The 16,584-nt window shown below is 40.8% G+C and overlaps 1 protein-coding gene across 2 annotated transcripts in view; it reads left to right on the top strand.

Moving 5' to 3' along the window:
- The window catches only part of LOC119778526 (calpain-2 catalytic subunit-like), a 34,977-nt gene extending 30,057 nt beyond the window's left edge, over positions 1–4,920 (top strand). The window contains exons 8-17 of one of the 2 annotated variants that reach the window (XM_038277792.1): positions 387–472; positions 577–651; positions 741–901; positions 1,371–1,525; positions 1,695–1,706; positions 1,783–1,991; positions 3,639–3,666; positions 3,761–3,829; positions 4,673–4,730; positions 4,808–4,920. In XM_038277792.1, coding sequence (XP_038133720.1) covers positions 387–472; positions 577–651; positions 741–901; positions 1,371–1,525; positions 1,695–1,706; positions 1,783–1,991; positions 3,639–3,666; positions 3,761–3,829; positions 4,673–4,730; positions 4,808–4,881 — 927 coding nt within the window. In that variant the 3' untranslated portion in view covers positions 4,882–4,920. The remainder of the gene's footprint in view (positions 1–386; positions 473–576; positions 652–740; positions 902–1,370; positions 1,526–1,694; positions 1,707–1,782; positions 1,992–3,638; positions 3,667–3,760; positions 3,830–4,672; positions 4,731–4,807) is intronic. The other variant, XM_038277791.1, reaches the window with a different exon arrangement.
- Positions 4,921–16,584: the final 11,664 nt, after the last annotated feature.

The raw sequence follows: 16,584 nt of genomic DNA, 5'->3' as shown, positions 1-16,584 counted from the left end.
ATGACTGAGAACCTTCACCAGCATCACAGCTAATATAGCAAAGCCGCTCTCTGCATTGAACACAGAGGCAGCAGGAGCATCAAACGCATCTAGACACTTTTGAATGGACGTCTGACCTTAATGTGGATCAGAGATGAAGCGACAGGAGCTTTTTAGCTGCTTCTGGCGCTTGCAGTCTGAACATTGCATAAATGTGGTCATTATCAAACTTTATCAGAGTTATCCCAGAGACTTGATCACTGGACACAGGGTAACCATTGCAACTAGCACATTTCCAACAGCTGAAGATTTCAGGACAAAGTTAGAGAGACTACTATTGTTTAAGTGAAACACGGAGGCGGCTGTATCATGGTATGTATTTGCTCTCTGGGTTTGTCTCTGTTTAGCTGCTGAGCCAAGGAACGGTGGTGAAGCTGGTGCGTCTATGGAACCCCTGGGGACACGGAGAGTGGTCCGGAGACTGGAGTGATCTGTAGGAGCTCGCATCACCACTCAGTCACTACATCAACACAAACACTATTATTAGTGGCTGACTTTCTGCTGAGTGAAGAGTGAAGCTCTTGACTTGTTTGCTAGGTCTCCGCTGTGGCGAACTGTAAGCACAGAATATCGAGAAGAATGCCTGACGGTGGAAAATGACGGAGAGTTTTGGTAAAGAAAACTCTAATTTATGGGTCACTAACTGAATGAGCTGCTTCGATTGGCTGGAGACATGTTGGTGATGATGTTGTTGCACACAGGATGACCATGGAAGACTGCTGTAAGTATTACTCCAACATCGCCATCTGTGGCCTGGGCCCCGACTTCCTGGATGAAAACCCAGGTTCTCAGTGGAAGACCTCCATGTATGAGAACCGCTGGGTCGCAGGAACCACAGCTGGAGGCTGCATCAACAACAAAGGTGATCCTCTTCAAACAAGCTCATTGATGTCTTGGAGAGAACAGATAAAGACCTTATATGCTCCTAAATCACTGGAACTCAAGAGGTCGGAGGTCACATTAAGTTCAGAGGTCAAGGTGCTTCATTCAGAAACGATGGTAGGATGGAGCAGAAGGCAGAGGAAAGGACATATGGCTGCAGAGATCAGAGGGTTAGGAAGGGTTGCTAGTTGGACTCCATACTCCATCCGTCTGAGTCTTGCTTGTTGTTGTTGGTCAAAGAGTGCCGATTGTTGGTTTGGACAGTTTGCTAATGACTCCATTTACTGAATGATTGCTGTCATTGGTCTGAATGTCTGAAAAGTATCCCAGGAGTGAGAGGATCTAGTGAGCTGCTCTCATGCTATGAACGGTTCAGTGATTAGCATCTTTCAGTCTGCTTACAGCTTCACTGCCACATTTATTAGTACTATTATCCTGTGTTTATTCAGAGACCTTCTGTAACAATCCCCAGTATCGGATCAAGGTTTATGGAAAAACTAATTCCTCTAAAGCCAAAAACACTCTGGTGTCTCTCATGCAAAAGCCTGACAAGAGGAACAGACGAATGGTGCAAAACCATTTCATCGGGTTCACCATCTATGAGGTAAGTGGCCGTCCAACTTTTCAGATTGTTTGTTGGTATTTTAGTGCTAAATTTAGAACAAACCAGGGATTCCAATCTCTCTAAATGTTCAAATACATTTAAATTGTTGTTTTATTCTTCATATTATTTTTTCTCCAATATGAAAACGTCTCAACTGATTTCCCCCAAGCTGTCAGAAAAGGTAAGTTTGGATATCTGTGAATGATACCAGAGGACCTTGCTTCCTCTCAAACTGTGAAATGTTTATGACCCTGCAGAACGCAACTCATGTTGGAAAGTTCTCGACGTCCTTCTTCAGCAGCCAAAAACCTGTTGCCCAAACTAAAACCTTTGTTAATGCACGTGAAGTGATGGAGTTCCTCACTCTGGAGCCTGGAGAATACCTGATTGTGCCGTCCACCTTGAAACCCAATGAGACAGCTTCCTTCCTCCTGACCATCTTCTCCAGAGAGGAGACGCAGTGCTAGTAGGTCGTTTTAACACAAAACTCTGAATGTATAAGAATTAACCGCAACAGGTTTAATCTGCCATTAAAACATCCCCAGTAAAATGAAGTGATGCTCTAATTTTTCCTCATGAATCTGCAGATTTATGAGTTAAAGCTAAAGGAGGAAACTCAATCACAGTTATCCTCATCCAACACCTTAACTAACCTGAATAATGAGAGGAAGCGCCTCAGTCAGAGGTTTCTCTGGTTCCATCTTTAAATGTGCTTCAGTCTGTTATCCCACGATGTAATGAAATCCACACTTTCTCTCAAAGGAGAGTCAGCAGTTTAACTCTAAACAAGTTAGATGGGGATTAATCAGGTAGAGACGATGAGTCTATTCTGCAGAGTAGGAGAATAGAGATAGAATGAAGCAGAATGATGAAAAAGGGGTCCCTATGTCCTCCAGCAGTCTAAGCCTATAGCAGCAGAACTATAGAGATAGATCAGGATAACCTGAGCCACTCTAACTAGAAGCTTTATCAAAAAGGAAAGTTTTAAGCCTAGCCTTAAAAGTAGACAGGGTGTCTGCCTCACGGACTAAAACTGGTTGTTGGTTCCACAGGAGAGGAGCCTGAGAACTAAAAGATCTGCCTCCCATTCTACTTTTAGAAATTCTAGGAACCACTAGTAAACCTGCAGATTGAGAGCGAAGTGCTCTGTTAGGAACATAAGGAACAATCAGATCTCTGATATCAGATGGAGCTTGGCCATTTAAGGCTTTATATGTGAGAAGGAGGATTTTAAATTCTATTCTTGATTTAACAGGAAGCCAATGAAGAGAAGCCAGGATAGGAGAGATATGATCTCTCTTTTTCATTTTCATCAGAACTCTGGCTGCAGCATTTTGGATCAGCTGAAGGCTTTTAACTACAGTTTGTGGATATCCAAGGATAGCGAGGATAAATCGGACCGTCCTTCAAATCGGGCAAAAAGAAGGACGCATTTTAAGGCCGCATAACGAGGACTCTTGGAATCCGACCAGACCTCAGCGCCACGCTATGACGTAATTGGCCTTCCAATCTGGCCTTCTGAGGATGCAGCCCATGAATTTGAACAGGGCCATTAAAATGATGTTCAACCAACCATGGCTAACTGCTAATGTTGCTAACACCTTAATCCATGTGAACATACATACAAACAAGTTAAATTCTCTCACAAAAGAAGGGTGCTGAAAAAGGGTCCAAATTGGCTCCAAAAATGATTAAGCAGGAATTCAAAGTCAGTTTTTGAAAGACTATAAGTAAAATAATTGGTGCAATTTTGATTTATTTAGCAGATGGTTTTATCCGAGTGACTTACCAAGCAGACATTAGCATGAAGGGTCTCACCTAAGGGCCCAGAGTAGCAGCTCATTCCCCCACAGCAGGGATATGAACGCAGGGCCTCCTGTGTGCAGGAGGATTGACTTTAACTAGCCGGTCACTGCTTTTAGACTTTTAAAGTAATAACGGTGTTTGGAAAATGTCAAGGAGCATTAATTACAATAATAAAGATACCAACTAAACTGACATAACTGCGCTGTGGAATAAATGTATTTATACTTCCAGCTGTATTTGGACACTAAGCAGATATTATCAGCTCTGTTCTTCATAAAATCCTTCTTACTGATCTTTTTTTCCTCAGTGAAAACTCTGGACGCAGTTTTGAAAAGGTTTGTTTCTATTTTCCTTTTTTTAAATTATCCTGATAATTGCTGATCAGTATTTTTATCTTGAGCACCAAACTGAAAACTCTTTTGTTTAAAGGTCAAGAAAGAGAAGAACGGAAAAGACGTTTCCAATAACAAAAACTTCTCCCGCCAATACTCTGACAAGGTAAACTTTCTTTTATTGATCTCACACTGGAGAAATTCCCTCTCTGCAATTAACCCCTCCCCTTGGGGAGCAGTGGGCTGCCATTGTGCGGTGCCCGGGGAGCAGTGTGGGGTTAAGGGTCTTGCTCAGGGACCCAGAGTGCTGGCTGTGGGAGAGGGGCTCAAACTCAGAACCTCTGGATTGCAAGCTCTACGTCATATCCACTAGGCCGCCCCCTCTTTCACTGAGGATTTTAGTTTAAATACTGAGGTCACATATTTCTGAATTAATGATTAGAAAAAAAAAACCCTGGTATGTTGTGTTGCGTTAACAAAAAGGTTTGATGATGGAAACAGAATGCTCCATTTCCTCTCCACTGATCATATCAGTTTTTATGGGTCGACAGTTTATATCTTCTAGCATTTTCATTGTTTTCAGAACTAATTTGAACTAAATTGATAACAATAAACAATATTTTATTTTTTGGATTCACCCAATCAGTTCAACTCTTAGATAGGAAAGGTGAAATTTTTTTAGGTTTCAAAAAGGAGATTAAACAAAATGAATGAAGAGTAAAAGAGCTGCTTGGTAAAAGGCTCTAAAAGCAGTAACTGATCGTAGAATCCGATTTTAAGCAAATATGTAATCAAATATAAAGTTTTATCATATGGAAAGCAAAGGTTTAAATCATTCGATTGAAATAAATAGCTTTTCATATCTCAAATACTGTTGCCATCAAGAAAATGTTTAATTATACCTTTTTTAATTATTTAAATAATTCATTGAAAATAAATAAATAAAGTAATGTAATTCTTCACATTTTAATTGACTTTCCTAAATAGTTAATAGGTCCATGTTTTTCAGTATGAAGACGTCGATGCTGAGCAGCTGCAGAAGCTTCTAAATGAGAACCTTCTGAAAGGTGAGACATTTACCTGCCTCATCATTTCACTCATTAAGAGATGTTGCATAAACACCACAGCCTTTTTGTCCACACAGGAATCGTCCAAACAGGAGGCTTCACCATCGATGCGTGTCGCAGCATGGTCGCTCTCATGGACGTATCCTGTTAGCGTGTAACCGTGACTTTATTAGACTTCCTGTCCTAGAGTTACCTTAATGTCATTTAAAGAATCAGTGCTGGGGGAAAGGAAAAAACGAGTTTTGATCTATGGACAAAATTAGAATTAAAGTAGAGAATAAGAATATATCTTTCATTTCAATTCCTAAACCCTTCACAAAAATCATCTTATCCTTCCAATCCCAAACCAATACCATAATATAAAACAATCCAAAAACCAACCAACCACATTAAATCCCAAAACCTGAAACCTATAATAAATCACTAAAACCCAAAACCAATAAAAAAACAACTCCATATCAAAAAAAAATCCTCCATCCATAACACACACCCAAACAATAACCATCCCCACCACCCCCACATACAACACCAACCCAACAAACATACCAACACAACAAAACAAACAAATCTCCACAACAATAATCCCAAAAACACCATCACAATCCAAACCACACAACATCCAAACCCTCCTAACCACAACACACATCCCCCCAAAAAAACCACCTTTCAACAACAAAAACACACCACATCCAACACAACCATCAAACAACCCTCAATCCCCCTTAAACCTACCAAATCAATAACATAAACCCCCAAACACAAAACCCAACCATACCATCAAAACATAACCATCCCAAACCCCACCCAACCAAACCTACCAAACTCCTCCAAACACCAACTCCCCTCCCCCCAAAAAACAAACCCAAAATCACCTCCAAACCCCCCCCACCCCACACCCAACCCAAAACATAACAAAACCCCAAACAATCCCCCACCCCCCAAACATACCATCCAAAACAACCCCAACCCAATCCCCCCATCCCTAAAAAAAACCCCACCCAACCATCCATCATCCACATCCCACTACTCATCCATCCACACTTATCAAAGACAATCCCCCATATCCAAAACATCAACAACCCATCCATCCTCACCAACCATAACACTTCCCCCCTCAATCCCACCAATCCATCAACCTCCAACACATCCCACAAATCAAACAAAACCCTTCATCATCAAACATCAAAACCATCACACATCCATCCATCCAATCCATCCATCCAACCCTCATCCTCATCCATACCATCATCATCATCTTCCATCCATCCATCCTTACATCCATCTCCATTTATCCATCCTATCATTCACATCCATACCAATCAACCAACCCAAAAACCAATTACAATCCCTCACCAACCAAACCATCATCAAAAACATCATCCATCCTCCATCTCCATAATCCAAATCCTTATCCACCATCCCAACCACCTCACATAACCCTCCACAAAAATCCAACATTCCCCCATCCATAAAACAATCATCCCTCCAATTTAACCATCCAACATTCCCTCCACCACCCAAACATCATCATCCAAAACCCCCCTCAACATCCATCCAACCATCAACATATATCCATCCATCCATCATCAATCATCCCAATCCATTTAAAATCAACCATCCATCATCATCCCTCCTCCATCCACATCCAAAAATCCAACCACAATCCATCCACCATATCCATCCATCCCTAATCCATCATCATCATACATCCATCCAAACATCCATAACAATCCACCATCATAAACCATCCATCCTCCTTCATTCAAAAATAACCAACATTCCTTCCATCACCAATCCAATTCATCCATCAGATATCAACCAAACTAGTCATCCATCCAATCATCAATCCATCATTCCTCAAAACCATCCATCATCAACATCATCCAATAAATCCATCATACCACATAACCAAAACATTTCCATACAAATCATCCATCACATTCCATCCCCATCATACTCATCCAATTTCCCCAAATCCAAACCATCCAATCCCCTCATCCATCCATCCATCATTCCATATCCAAACATCCATCATCCATCAAACAAAATACACCATAAACACTCATTCCATCCATATCCAAATCTCATCCACCATCAAACAATCCATCCATCCATCCATCCACCTCATCCCCACCCCCTCCATCCACTCATATCATATCCACATAAATCCATTCATCCACATCCATCCATTCCACCATCATCCATCCATCATCAAATCCATCCCTCCATCCATCCTTTCCCTCATCCATCCTTCATCCTCATCATCAATAAGCCTTCATCCATCTCCCTCCATCCTTCTATACATCCTTTAAACTTCAAAATCCATCCATTCCACCTATCCAATCCAATCCCTTCCATCCATCATCCATCCCTCATTCCCAAATCCTTCCCTTCCTCATCCATCCATCATCCATCCATCCATCATTTCCATCCAACCATCCCTCCCTCCTCATCCATTCCCCTCCATCCCTCCATCCCCCATCCATCCATCATACACATCCTCCTCCATCCATCCATTCATATCCATCCCTATCCTTAAACCCTCCTCCAATCCATCCCTCACATCCATTCATCATCCTCCTTTCCCCTACCTTATTCCATCCATCCATCCTCCATCCATCTCCATCATCCTTTCCCTCCCATCCATTCCATCCATCCTCATCCACTCCATCCACCTTTTCCTTTTATTCATCCCATCATCCATCCATCACATCCATCCTCATCCATCCTCCTTCCATCCCATCATCATCCATCCATCTTCACATCCATCACCATCCATCCATCATCCCATCCATCCATCATCCTCCATCCATCCAACCACCCAATCCTATCATCCATCCATCAGATCCTCCATCCTTTCCATCCATCCATCCATCCATCCATCCCAAACCTCCATCAAACCATCCTCATCCATCCATCCATCCATCTCCAATCCTCCATCCATCCATCTCCATCCATCACATCATCCCATCCATCTCATCCCATCATCATCCTATACATCATCAATCCATCCTCCATTCATCATCCATCCCATCCATCATCTCCCTCCATCCATCCATCCCATCCCTCCATCCATCCCCCATCCATCATCCATCCATCCTCCATCCATCCATCCATAATCCTCCCTATCATTTCCCTCCCCATCCATCCATTTCCCCCATCCATCATCCCTCCATCCATCCCCTCCAATCCATCATCATCATCCATCCATCCATCCATCCATCATCCATCCATCCATCCTATCCATCCATCATCCATCTCCATCTCCATCCATCCCTCCATCCATCCACCATCATCACCATCCATCATCCATCCATCCATCCATCCATCATCCATCCATCCATCCATCCATCCATCCATCACCATCCATCTCCAATCCATCCATCCATCATCCCTCCATCATCCATCATCCCTCCATCATCATCCATCCCTCTCCCTCCCTCCATCCCTCCCCATCCATCACCCTCCCTCCATCCATCCATCCATCCATCATCCATCCACCATCCATCCATCCATCCATCCTCATCCATCCTCCATCCATCCATCCATCCATCTCCATCCATCCCATCCATCCATCATCCATCCATCCAATCCCATCAATCCATCCATCCAAACCTCCATTCATCCATCCATCATCCATCCATCCATCATCCATCCATCATCCATCCATCCATCCCTATCCATCCATCCCATCCATCCATCATCCATCCATCCATCCATCATCCATCATCCATCCATCCCTCCATCCATCCATTCATCCTATCATTTCCCTCCATCCATTTCCCTCATCCATCCCATCCTCATCCATCACCATCCATCCATCCATTATCATCCATCATCCTCCATCCATCCATTCCATCCATCATCCTCCATCAAAAAATCCTAAACCATCATCCATCCATCATCCTCCATTCCTTCATCCCATCCATACCATCCATCATCCATCATCCATCCATCCATTCCACATATTTCCCCATCCATCCATATTAAAACTTAATCAGTGTTCTCCTCCTTCATCTTTTTTCTCCCTTTTGGATTTTCCGATCCTCTCCATGATTATTAACGTCTGCCACGTTAATAGTCGTTTCCCGCAAGCCGAGCTCAACACGAGCCTCGAAGATGCAACACTGGCCTCCATCTAACCACCTAGCTTGAGACTAAAACATTTTTCCTTTCATAAGTTTTATCCAAATGGACTTCACAAACGGAACTTGCCGTGACTGAGGAATGCTTTAACTTCAGGGTTTTCCAAAATTCTCCATTAAATTTTCATTTAAGGGTTAGGACCACAGCAATCTCACAGTAAAACCTCCTCTCATCCTCATTACCTAAATTGTTTAGTTCATTTTCCCTTAACTCAGCACGAGTTTAACCATGGCTTTCTCCGGCGCTCCTCTACACATGGCTGGACATTCAGCCCATCCTTTTGTTTTAAGTATAAGCTAATTGTGCCACTAGTACCTTCCATTATGGAACGGAGTAAGGAATCTTTGCTTTTTGTTTATCCACCAAATTTAAAATTCCATGGGATTTGTTTTATCAAACCTAGTCAGAACCCATTTTCATCCATCACACCTCTGGGTTTAAAATTGTTGTGCTATCCTAACGTTCGTGGGGCTTTTATATCCTCCAGTAACCCGAAGCAGCCCCAGGATCCCCTCAAATTTTCCACGCGGATTTCGCTTTTTAAGGGAAAAATTTTGAATGTTTATTTCGTTTTTTTGGGCCCTTTTTCCTTTTTTTTCCTCTTCAGTATAATGGCAAAAGCTTATTCTTTAAATATGCTCCGTTTTATTTTATGATATGCTCTTTTATTGTAACTATCTTTTCTCTGCATTCCAACTTTTAATGTTTCCCAATTTTATCCTTCCTTCCTTTTTAAGTCAACCTTTTACTGGGAATAAATGGAGTCATCCACAAATGTACCAAAGATGTCCTCTGGTGCTCCTCCCAATCATCAAAAACATTCATTCCACCAAAACCTCAAAAAAACAAATTTTTTTATCCATTTGTTCTTCGGATTTTGTTGTTCTCCCTCCTTACCTGAAGATCAGCAGCTTCTTTTCTCTTTGATTTATAGCAGTTTTTTATTCACTCTTAGTATGAACATAACTTTGGTAAAATGCTGTATTTTCTTTTAAGTTTTGTAAAAGATTTTTTTTGATGTACAAAGTGTTTTCATCTGTCTATTGTCTATTTCTCTGTCATTAGCAGGTCATACTGATCATGTGACCACTGATCTGCACAAACTTAGCTGCGTTCACTGATTGTCTTTTTAGCTAAAACAAGAACAGACGGACCAACATGCTGCCACGTTTTTAATCCAGTTTCTCGTTAGTTTCTCAAAGTGATGTCCAAACTGGGCCAAATGGACACAGCAGCTTCAGACGGCTGTAAGCTCCTGTTTGCTGTAGAGAGACCACATGGGGGCGCTAAGGAGAGCCTTTAAACTGCTGACTGAGCATCTGATCCCATCAGAACAGCTCAAAGTGATGATTGGGTTCATTCCTTTAAAACATCTTTACTTTTTATTTGTTTGCTTTATGGTTATTTTTCCTTTCAGTCGACTAGTCACAGTTTTTATCTTTTTTCCTATATTTCTTTGATTTAAAAATGATGCAAAGGTAACTTGTTCTAATGTCCCTTTTTTGCCTTTTTCTTTTCCCATAAAATGTGATTTTAAGTTTAAAATTGACTTCATTTATGTGTATTTTTGTAACAATTTTTATTTTCATTTCTTCAGTTCAAATAATCCAAATGTATTTAAAAACCAAATAGTTTGACCCTAAAGCCTTTGCTTGATGATTGCAAGGATTTTAAAGTGGAGTGTAAAATGTTTCTGGTCTTTATTTTTGATTCTCAGTGAATGTCAGCATAATGAGACAGAAGATCAACTTTTCAAGGTTTTATCTCTGTTTGAAAATCTTCATCTTTTATTGTCAGTTTTCAACTGAGATCCATCATCATCATCATCATCATCGCCTCAGTCTCCTCAGACATAATAGAATAGGCCTCACATGACAGCTTTCGCCTACAGGAGCTGACGTGATCTATGGCGCCATCTTGGGGAGGTCGACAGCTCTGCTCAGTTTGATGTGTTGAACAGGAACAGAATAAATTTCAATCAACTTTAACTCACTGAAAACTTTGAATCAATCTGACTGGATGATCTGGTTGAACTGGAAAGTGACCTGAGATGACAGGATGTGAATTGGAGCTATAGAAATAAACTGAATTTAATTTAATATTGAACATATTTTTTCAAATGGTTCTTTGTATTTAAATATTCCTAGTGGTTTTTTTTATTACTAAAAACACAAACCAATACATATATATATATATATATATATATATATATATATATATATATATATATATATATATATATATATATAGAGAGAGAGAGAGAGAGAGAGAGAGAGAGAGAGAAGGGGGGGTAGAGAGAATAAAATAGAATAGAAAGTCCCTTTATTGTCCCGCATTGGGAAAATTTGGTGCTTACTGCAGCAAAGGTTATAGTAGAAGTGGTCACACAATGTGGACCTTAGAAAAGTGTTTAAATGACAGATAAAAACATTAATAAATATGAAGTATTTTAGCAATATAAAACTGTCCATCTGGAGAATAAATAACCAGCTATGGACATTTTTACAATAATTTGAATATAGCAGCAACATCAGAGATGTGCATGTTTCTCAGTCTCCTCAGCAGGAAGAATCTGCTTTGACCTTTCTGATCTAGAGCCTCAGTGCTGGGAGTCCAGTTTGTTCTTCAGGTGAACACTTAGGTACTTATTTAAGGGCTTGTTATCCTCTTGCAACAGTGTGTCACACTTACCTTGATGCAGGTATGATGCAGATATTTTTGATTTGTGCCCAAAATATTGAAGTGTGGTCTGCGATAAGTTATTCCACACCACAACGCAAGAATCAGGATCTAGCTGTGGGTCTAGATATGACCACGGCGGTAAGGAAGTGGGGGAAAGTTTGTGCGACAACAGAGGGACAGGAGGGCCAAAAAGAGCGGGGATCCAGGTGGAAAAAGGGTCCCAGTGTTCTCGAGCGCCTCGCTCTTCTAGCTGATCCATCTTCACCAGTCATTTTCTACAATGGAGGTCATATGAACAAAACAAGCTGGTAAGGAACCAAACAGGAAATACGCATAGTGTAGAGCGGATGTAGATTTGACCAATCAGAGCCGTCCTGTCTGCGATCACCTACAATGTTGGAGAGGTGCAGCAGAGTGTCTGTGGGGGAGTGCATATCTGCGTTCACTATCTCAATGTTCCTTCCCTGGATGTTCACCAGTGTCAGTGGGGTGTATATATGGGACATACTGTATATATACACTGTGTGCAGAATTATTAGGCAATGAGTATTTCCACCACATCATCCTTTTCATACATGTTGTTCTACTTCAAGCTGCATAGGCTTGAAAGCCAACTACCAATTAAGTAAATCAGGTGGTGTGCATCTCTGTAATGAGAAGGGGCGTGGCCTAATGACATCAACACAGTATATAATGTGTGCTTACTTATTAGGCAGCTTCCTTTCATTTGGCAAAATGTATCAGAAAAGAGATTTACAGACTCTGAAAAGTCAGAAATAGTCAGATGTCTTTCAGAGGGGGGTAGCAGTTTGGTTATTGCCAAGCTTTTGAAGCGCAATCATGGCACAATCAAGCGGTTCATTGCAAAAAGCCAACAGGGTCGCAGAGGGGTGATGAAAAAAGAAGATGCAAAATAACTCCCCATGAATTGAGAAGGATGAAGCTGCCAGGAAGTCATTAGCCACCACCTGGGCCATATTTCAGATCTGCAACATGTCTGGAGCGTCGAAAAGCACAAGGTGCTCAATCCTCAGGGACCTGGCCAAGGTAAGGAAAGCTGAAAAAAAGGCCACCTTTGAACAAGACGCACGAGACAAAACGTCAAGATTGGGCCAAGAAATCTCTGCAGACTGATTCCTCCAAGGTGTTTGGGTCAGATGGAATGAGAGAGAGTCTAGATGGTCCAGATGGATGGATGGGCACCAGGCTGGATCGGTAAAGGCCAGCAAGTTCCTTATCCACTCAGACGCCAGCAAGGTGGAGGTGGGGTAATGCTGTGGGCTGCTATCATCAAAGATTAGCCTGTGGGACCTTTTCAGGTTGATGATGGAGTCAAGATCAACTCCCAGACATCAGAATACACCACAGCGTGGCGGCCAGAAAAAGGCTAAAAGGAGGAAAAATAATGACATGGCCACCTTGGTCACCTGATCTGAACCCCATGGAGAATCTGTGGTCCTTCATGAAAGGTGAGATCTACAGGGAGGGAAAACAGGGAGGCTGTGGAGGCTGCAGCACGCCATGAGGATCGCACACAGATCAAGACTCTGACAGGATCTATGGATGGAGGATTTAGAGCATCATGGTGGAGAAAGGAGGATAGATTGGTCACTGATTTAGGTTTTTTGTTTTTGAATTTCGTAAATGTTTATTTCTGAATTTTGAGTTGTTATATTGGTTTACCTGGTGTAAATAAACAAGTGAGATGGGTGTATATATATATATATGTTTTTTTTCTGCACAGTAATCTTTACCTGCACACAGACATAGTCATAAAACGGCCAAATCTCAAAAATAAAATACATCATTTCCAAAAATATGAAACTTTGATATCAAGGAGTCTTTTGGGTTGATTGAGAACACAATTGTGGCCCAATAATTAAATAATCCTCAAACATACAACTTGCCTAATAATTCTGCAAACAGTGTGTGTGTATATATGCTGTTTATTCAGTAATGTCTTCTAAAGCTCTGATGCCTTAAAAAGTTGTCTTTCGTGCCCTGATGTCAACAGTCCATTGATTCAAACAAAAATAAGCTCTGGTGCCAAAGTATCCTTCTGTTCTGTTTCAACCAGCAGGTTAGGGTAGCAGGTCGACATCCCCAATTTAGACTTAGACAAACTCTATTGTCATTTTGTACACAGAGTGTATACAAAATGACATTTCATTTATAAAGCTTTCTGACTGTGAATGAGCAGCAGCTTAGCAGTGATAATGAACAATAAAGTAAACAGTGTGGGAAAGACATGATGCAAAAAGGCAATGATGTCGAAGTTCAGAGCAGTGCAAAAATAAATAAATGGATATGTTGCAAAATGCAGTAAAAACATTTGAGTTGAGTTCTCTTTTAAAGATTCACCATGTAGAGCAAATTTGAGGTAATGGTGGCTGTAATTTCTGCATCGCGACAGTTAAGGCGGGGTCTAATGTTATACGTATGTCTATGTTAGACTCTTTCTCTCCTTTGCTACATCAGTCAGCACACAACATGCCATCAAGTTGTCTCGGTCTGTGGGCCTTAGAGCGACCTCTAGTGGGAGCACTGACACATTGAAGAGCATGGTGTTGTAGTCTGAGGAGTTTTCTTTTTTAGGAATACTTTATTTTTGCAAACAGCAAAAAGGAGCAATTCTACAGACCGTGCCCTCTGTCCAGTTTGGACCATGTCAGAGAAAGGAACCACGACTCTGAAGTGATAAGAGGGAGAAGATTTTAATCTGGGACATCTATTCCCAGAGCTGTATCTGCAAAACAGGACACACAAAAAAAATCAAACAAATTGAGACTTTCACTCATTCAGTTCCATAGTGAAGACATGCAGGGCGGCGGTCGTGACGACCACGATTCAGGACCACTGCTCTAAATTCTGACAGAGGCCACTGAGCTTTTGGCCTTTTGTTAAGGCAGGAATCCTGTGTATGATTTTTTTTTAATTGTTGCATGCAGCTACAGCTCAAACTGTACGATGAAAACGTAGAGCTTAAAAGATTACAGCAAATAAAAAAGAAGAAGAAAAACTCCCTTGTCTGCACATGGGTAGTGTGCGAGGTTCCGGTCAATCGGCTCATAGACACCACTTGTACCTCTGCTTCAAAAGCTGGATCTGCTCACTAACACCTCAGGAGGGCCGACTGAGTTTTTTCCTCCTCACATTAAAATTCCTGATCGGGAGGTAATGAGCAGTGTTAGGCACGTTACTTTGAAAAACTAATTAGTTATAGTTACTAGTTACTTCTCCCAAAAAGTATCTGAGTTACTGAGTTACTCCACAATAAAAGTAACTAGTTACTAGTAGGAGTAACTATTGCGTTACTTTTGCGTTTCTCGCCCCCGTAACCCTCCCCACCCAGCCCCCACATTCTCGCCGTGTGTTTCCAAAGCCAGCTGAATAGAGCGGACGACAAAGACAAGAACCTGTAGAGAGTTTAGCATTTATTGCAGCTCAACGTAAATGACATCAGGGGGAAACGCTATGGGAAGGTTTTTAACAAGGCGTTCAGATCTGGTGAGTATATGAAATTAATAACTGGGGATGTCTAATTCTGAAATCCTGTGTGTTTGGGTTGTTATAGATACTGTAACATCTATCTATCTATCTATCTATCTATCTATCTATCTATCTATCTATCTATCTATCTATCTATCTATCTATCTATCTATCTATCTATCTATCTATCTAGATCTATACTCTGTGTGTGACATAAAATATGGATCTCCATCCCTGCCACAAAGGCCATCAAATAATGTTTAAACTAAAAAATACAGTAGGTTGAAAAAGCAGAGCATCCATCCATCCATCCATCCATCATCCATCCATCCATCCATCCATCCATCCATCCATCCATCCATCCATCCATCCATCCATCCATCCATCCATCCATCCATCCATCCATCCATCCATCCATCCATCATCCATCCATCCATCCATCCATCCATCCATCCATTTCATTTCATTTTCACTTATTGTTTATTTGAAAGGGGACAGTGTACATTAATAAACATTAATATAATGTAAATATACCCGAGTTAGCTAAGGAGTGCTAATTTTCATCGGCAGTCCCCCAGCCAGATATTAAAAAGGCAACCTTAAAAATAAACACAAGTATAAAATCACAAGATTAAATTACAATACCAATTACATAAAAACATTATGGTTAAGAAGTAAAATGTATGTAAACTTATTAAAAATATATTGTAAAATTATTTAAATACACACTAAAAACCTTAGTTTTACCTTAGTGCTAGGACCAATTCTCTTTACTTTATACATGCTCCCAATTGGTAGAGTTATTAGACAGCATGGGATTAATTTCCACTGTTACGCTGATGATACCCAGCTATATCTGTCTATAAATCCAGATGAAGCTAACCCATTACATAGATTACAGGCATGTCTTGAAGACATAAAAACCTGGATGACTCTTAACTTTCTGCTCCTGAATGCAGACAAAACAGAAGTTATAGTCTTTGGACCAGAGTCTCTGAAAAAGAAGCTGATTAGTCAGTCACTTCATTTGGATGGGATTAAACTGATTTCAGATAATAAAGTAAAATATCTTGGTGTTATTTTTGATCAGGACCTGTCATTTAAATCCCACATCAAAGAGGTTTCTAGAATTTCCTTCTTTCATCTGAGGAACATTACAAAAATTAGAAATATCCTGTCCAGGGGTGATGCTGAGAAACTAGTCCATGCATTTGTTACTTCAAGGCTGGACTATTGTAATTCTTTACTATCAGGAAGTCCACAAACTGTAGTTAAAAGCCTTCAGCTGATCCAAAATGCTGCAGCCAGAGTTCTAATGAAAATGAAAAAGAGAGATCATATCTCTCCTATCCTGGCTTCTCTTCATTGGCTTCCTGTTAAATCCAGAATAGAATTTAAAATCCTCCTTCTCACATATAAAGCCTTAAATGGCCAAGCTCCATCTGATATCAGAGATCTGATTGTTCCTTATGTTCCTAACAGAGCACTTCGCTCTCAATCTGCAGGTTTACTAGTGGTTCCTAGAATTTCTAAAAGT

The sequence above is a fragment of the Cyprinodon tularosa genome, unplaced genomic scaffold, assembly GCF_016077235.1.
Source record: "Cyprinodon tularosa strain WSP-4 unplaced genomic scaffold, ASM1607723v1 ctg1346, whole genome shotgun sequence".
Taxonomy (NCBI): domain Eukaryota; kingdom Metazoa; phylum Chordata; class Actinopteri; order Cyprinodontiformes; family Cyprinodontidae; genus Cyprinodon; species Cyprinodon tularosa.
This window is presented reverse-complemented; position numbering and strand designations above follow the sequence as displayed.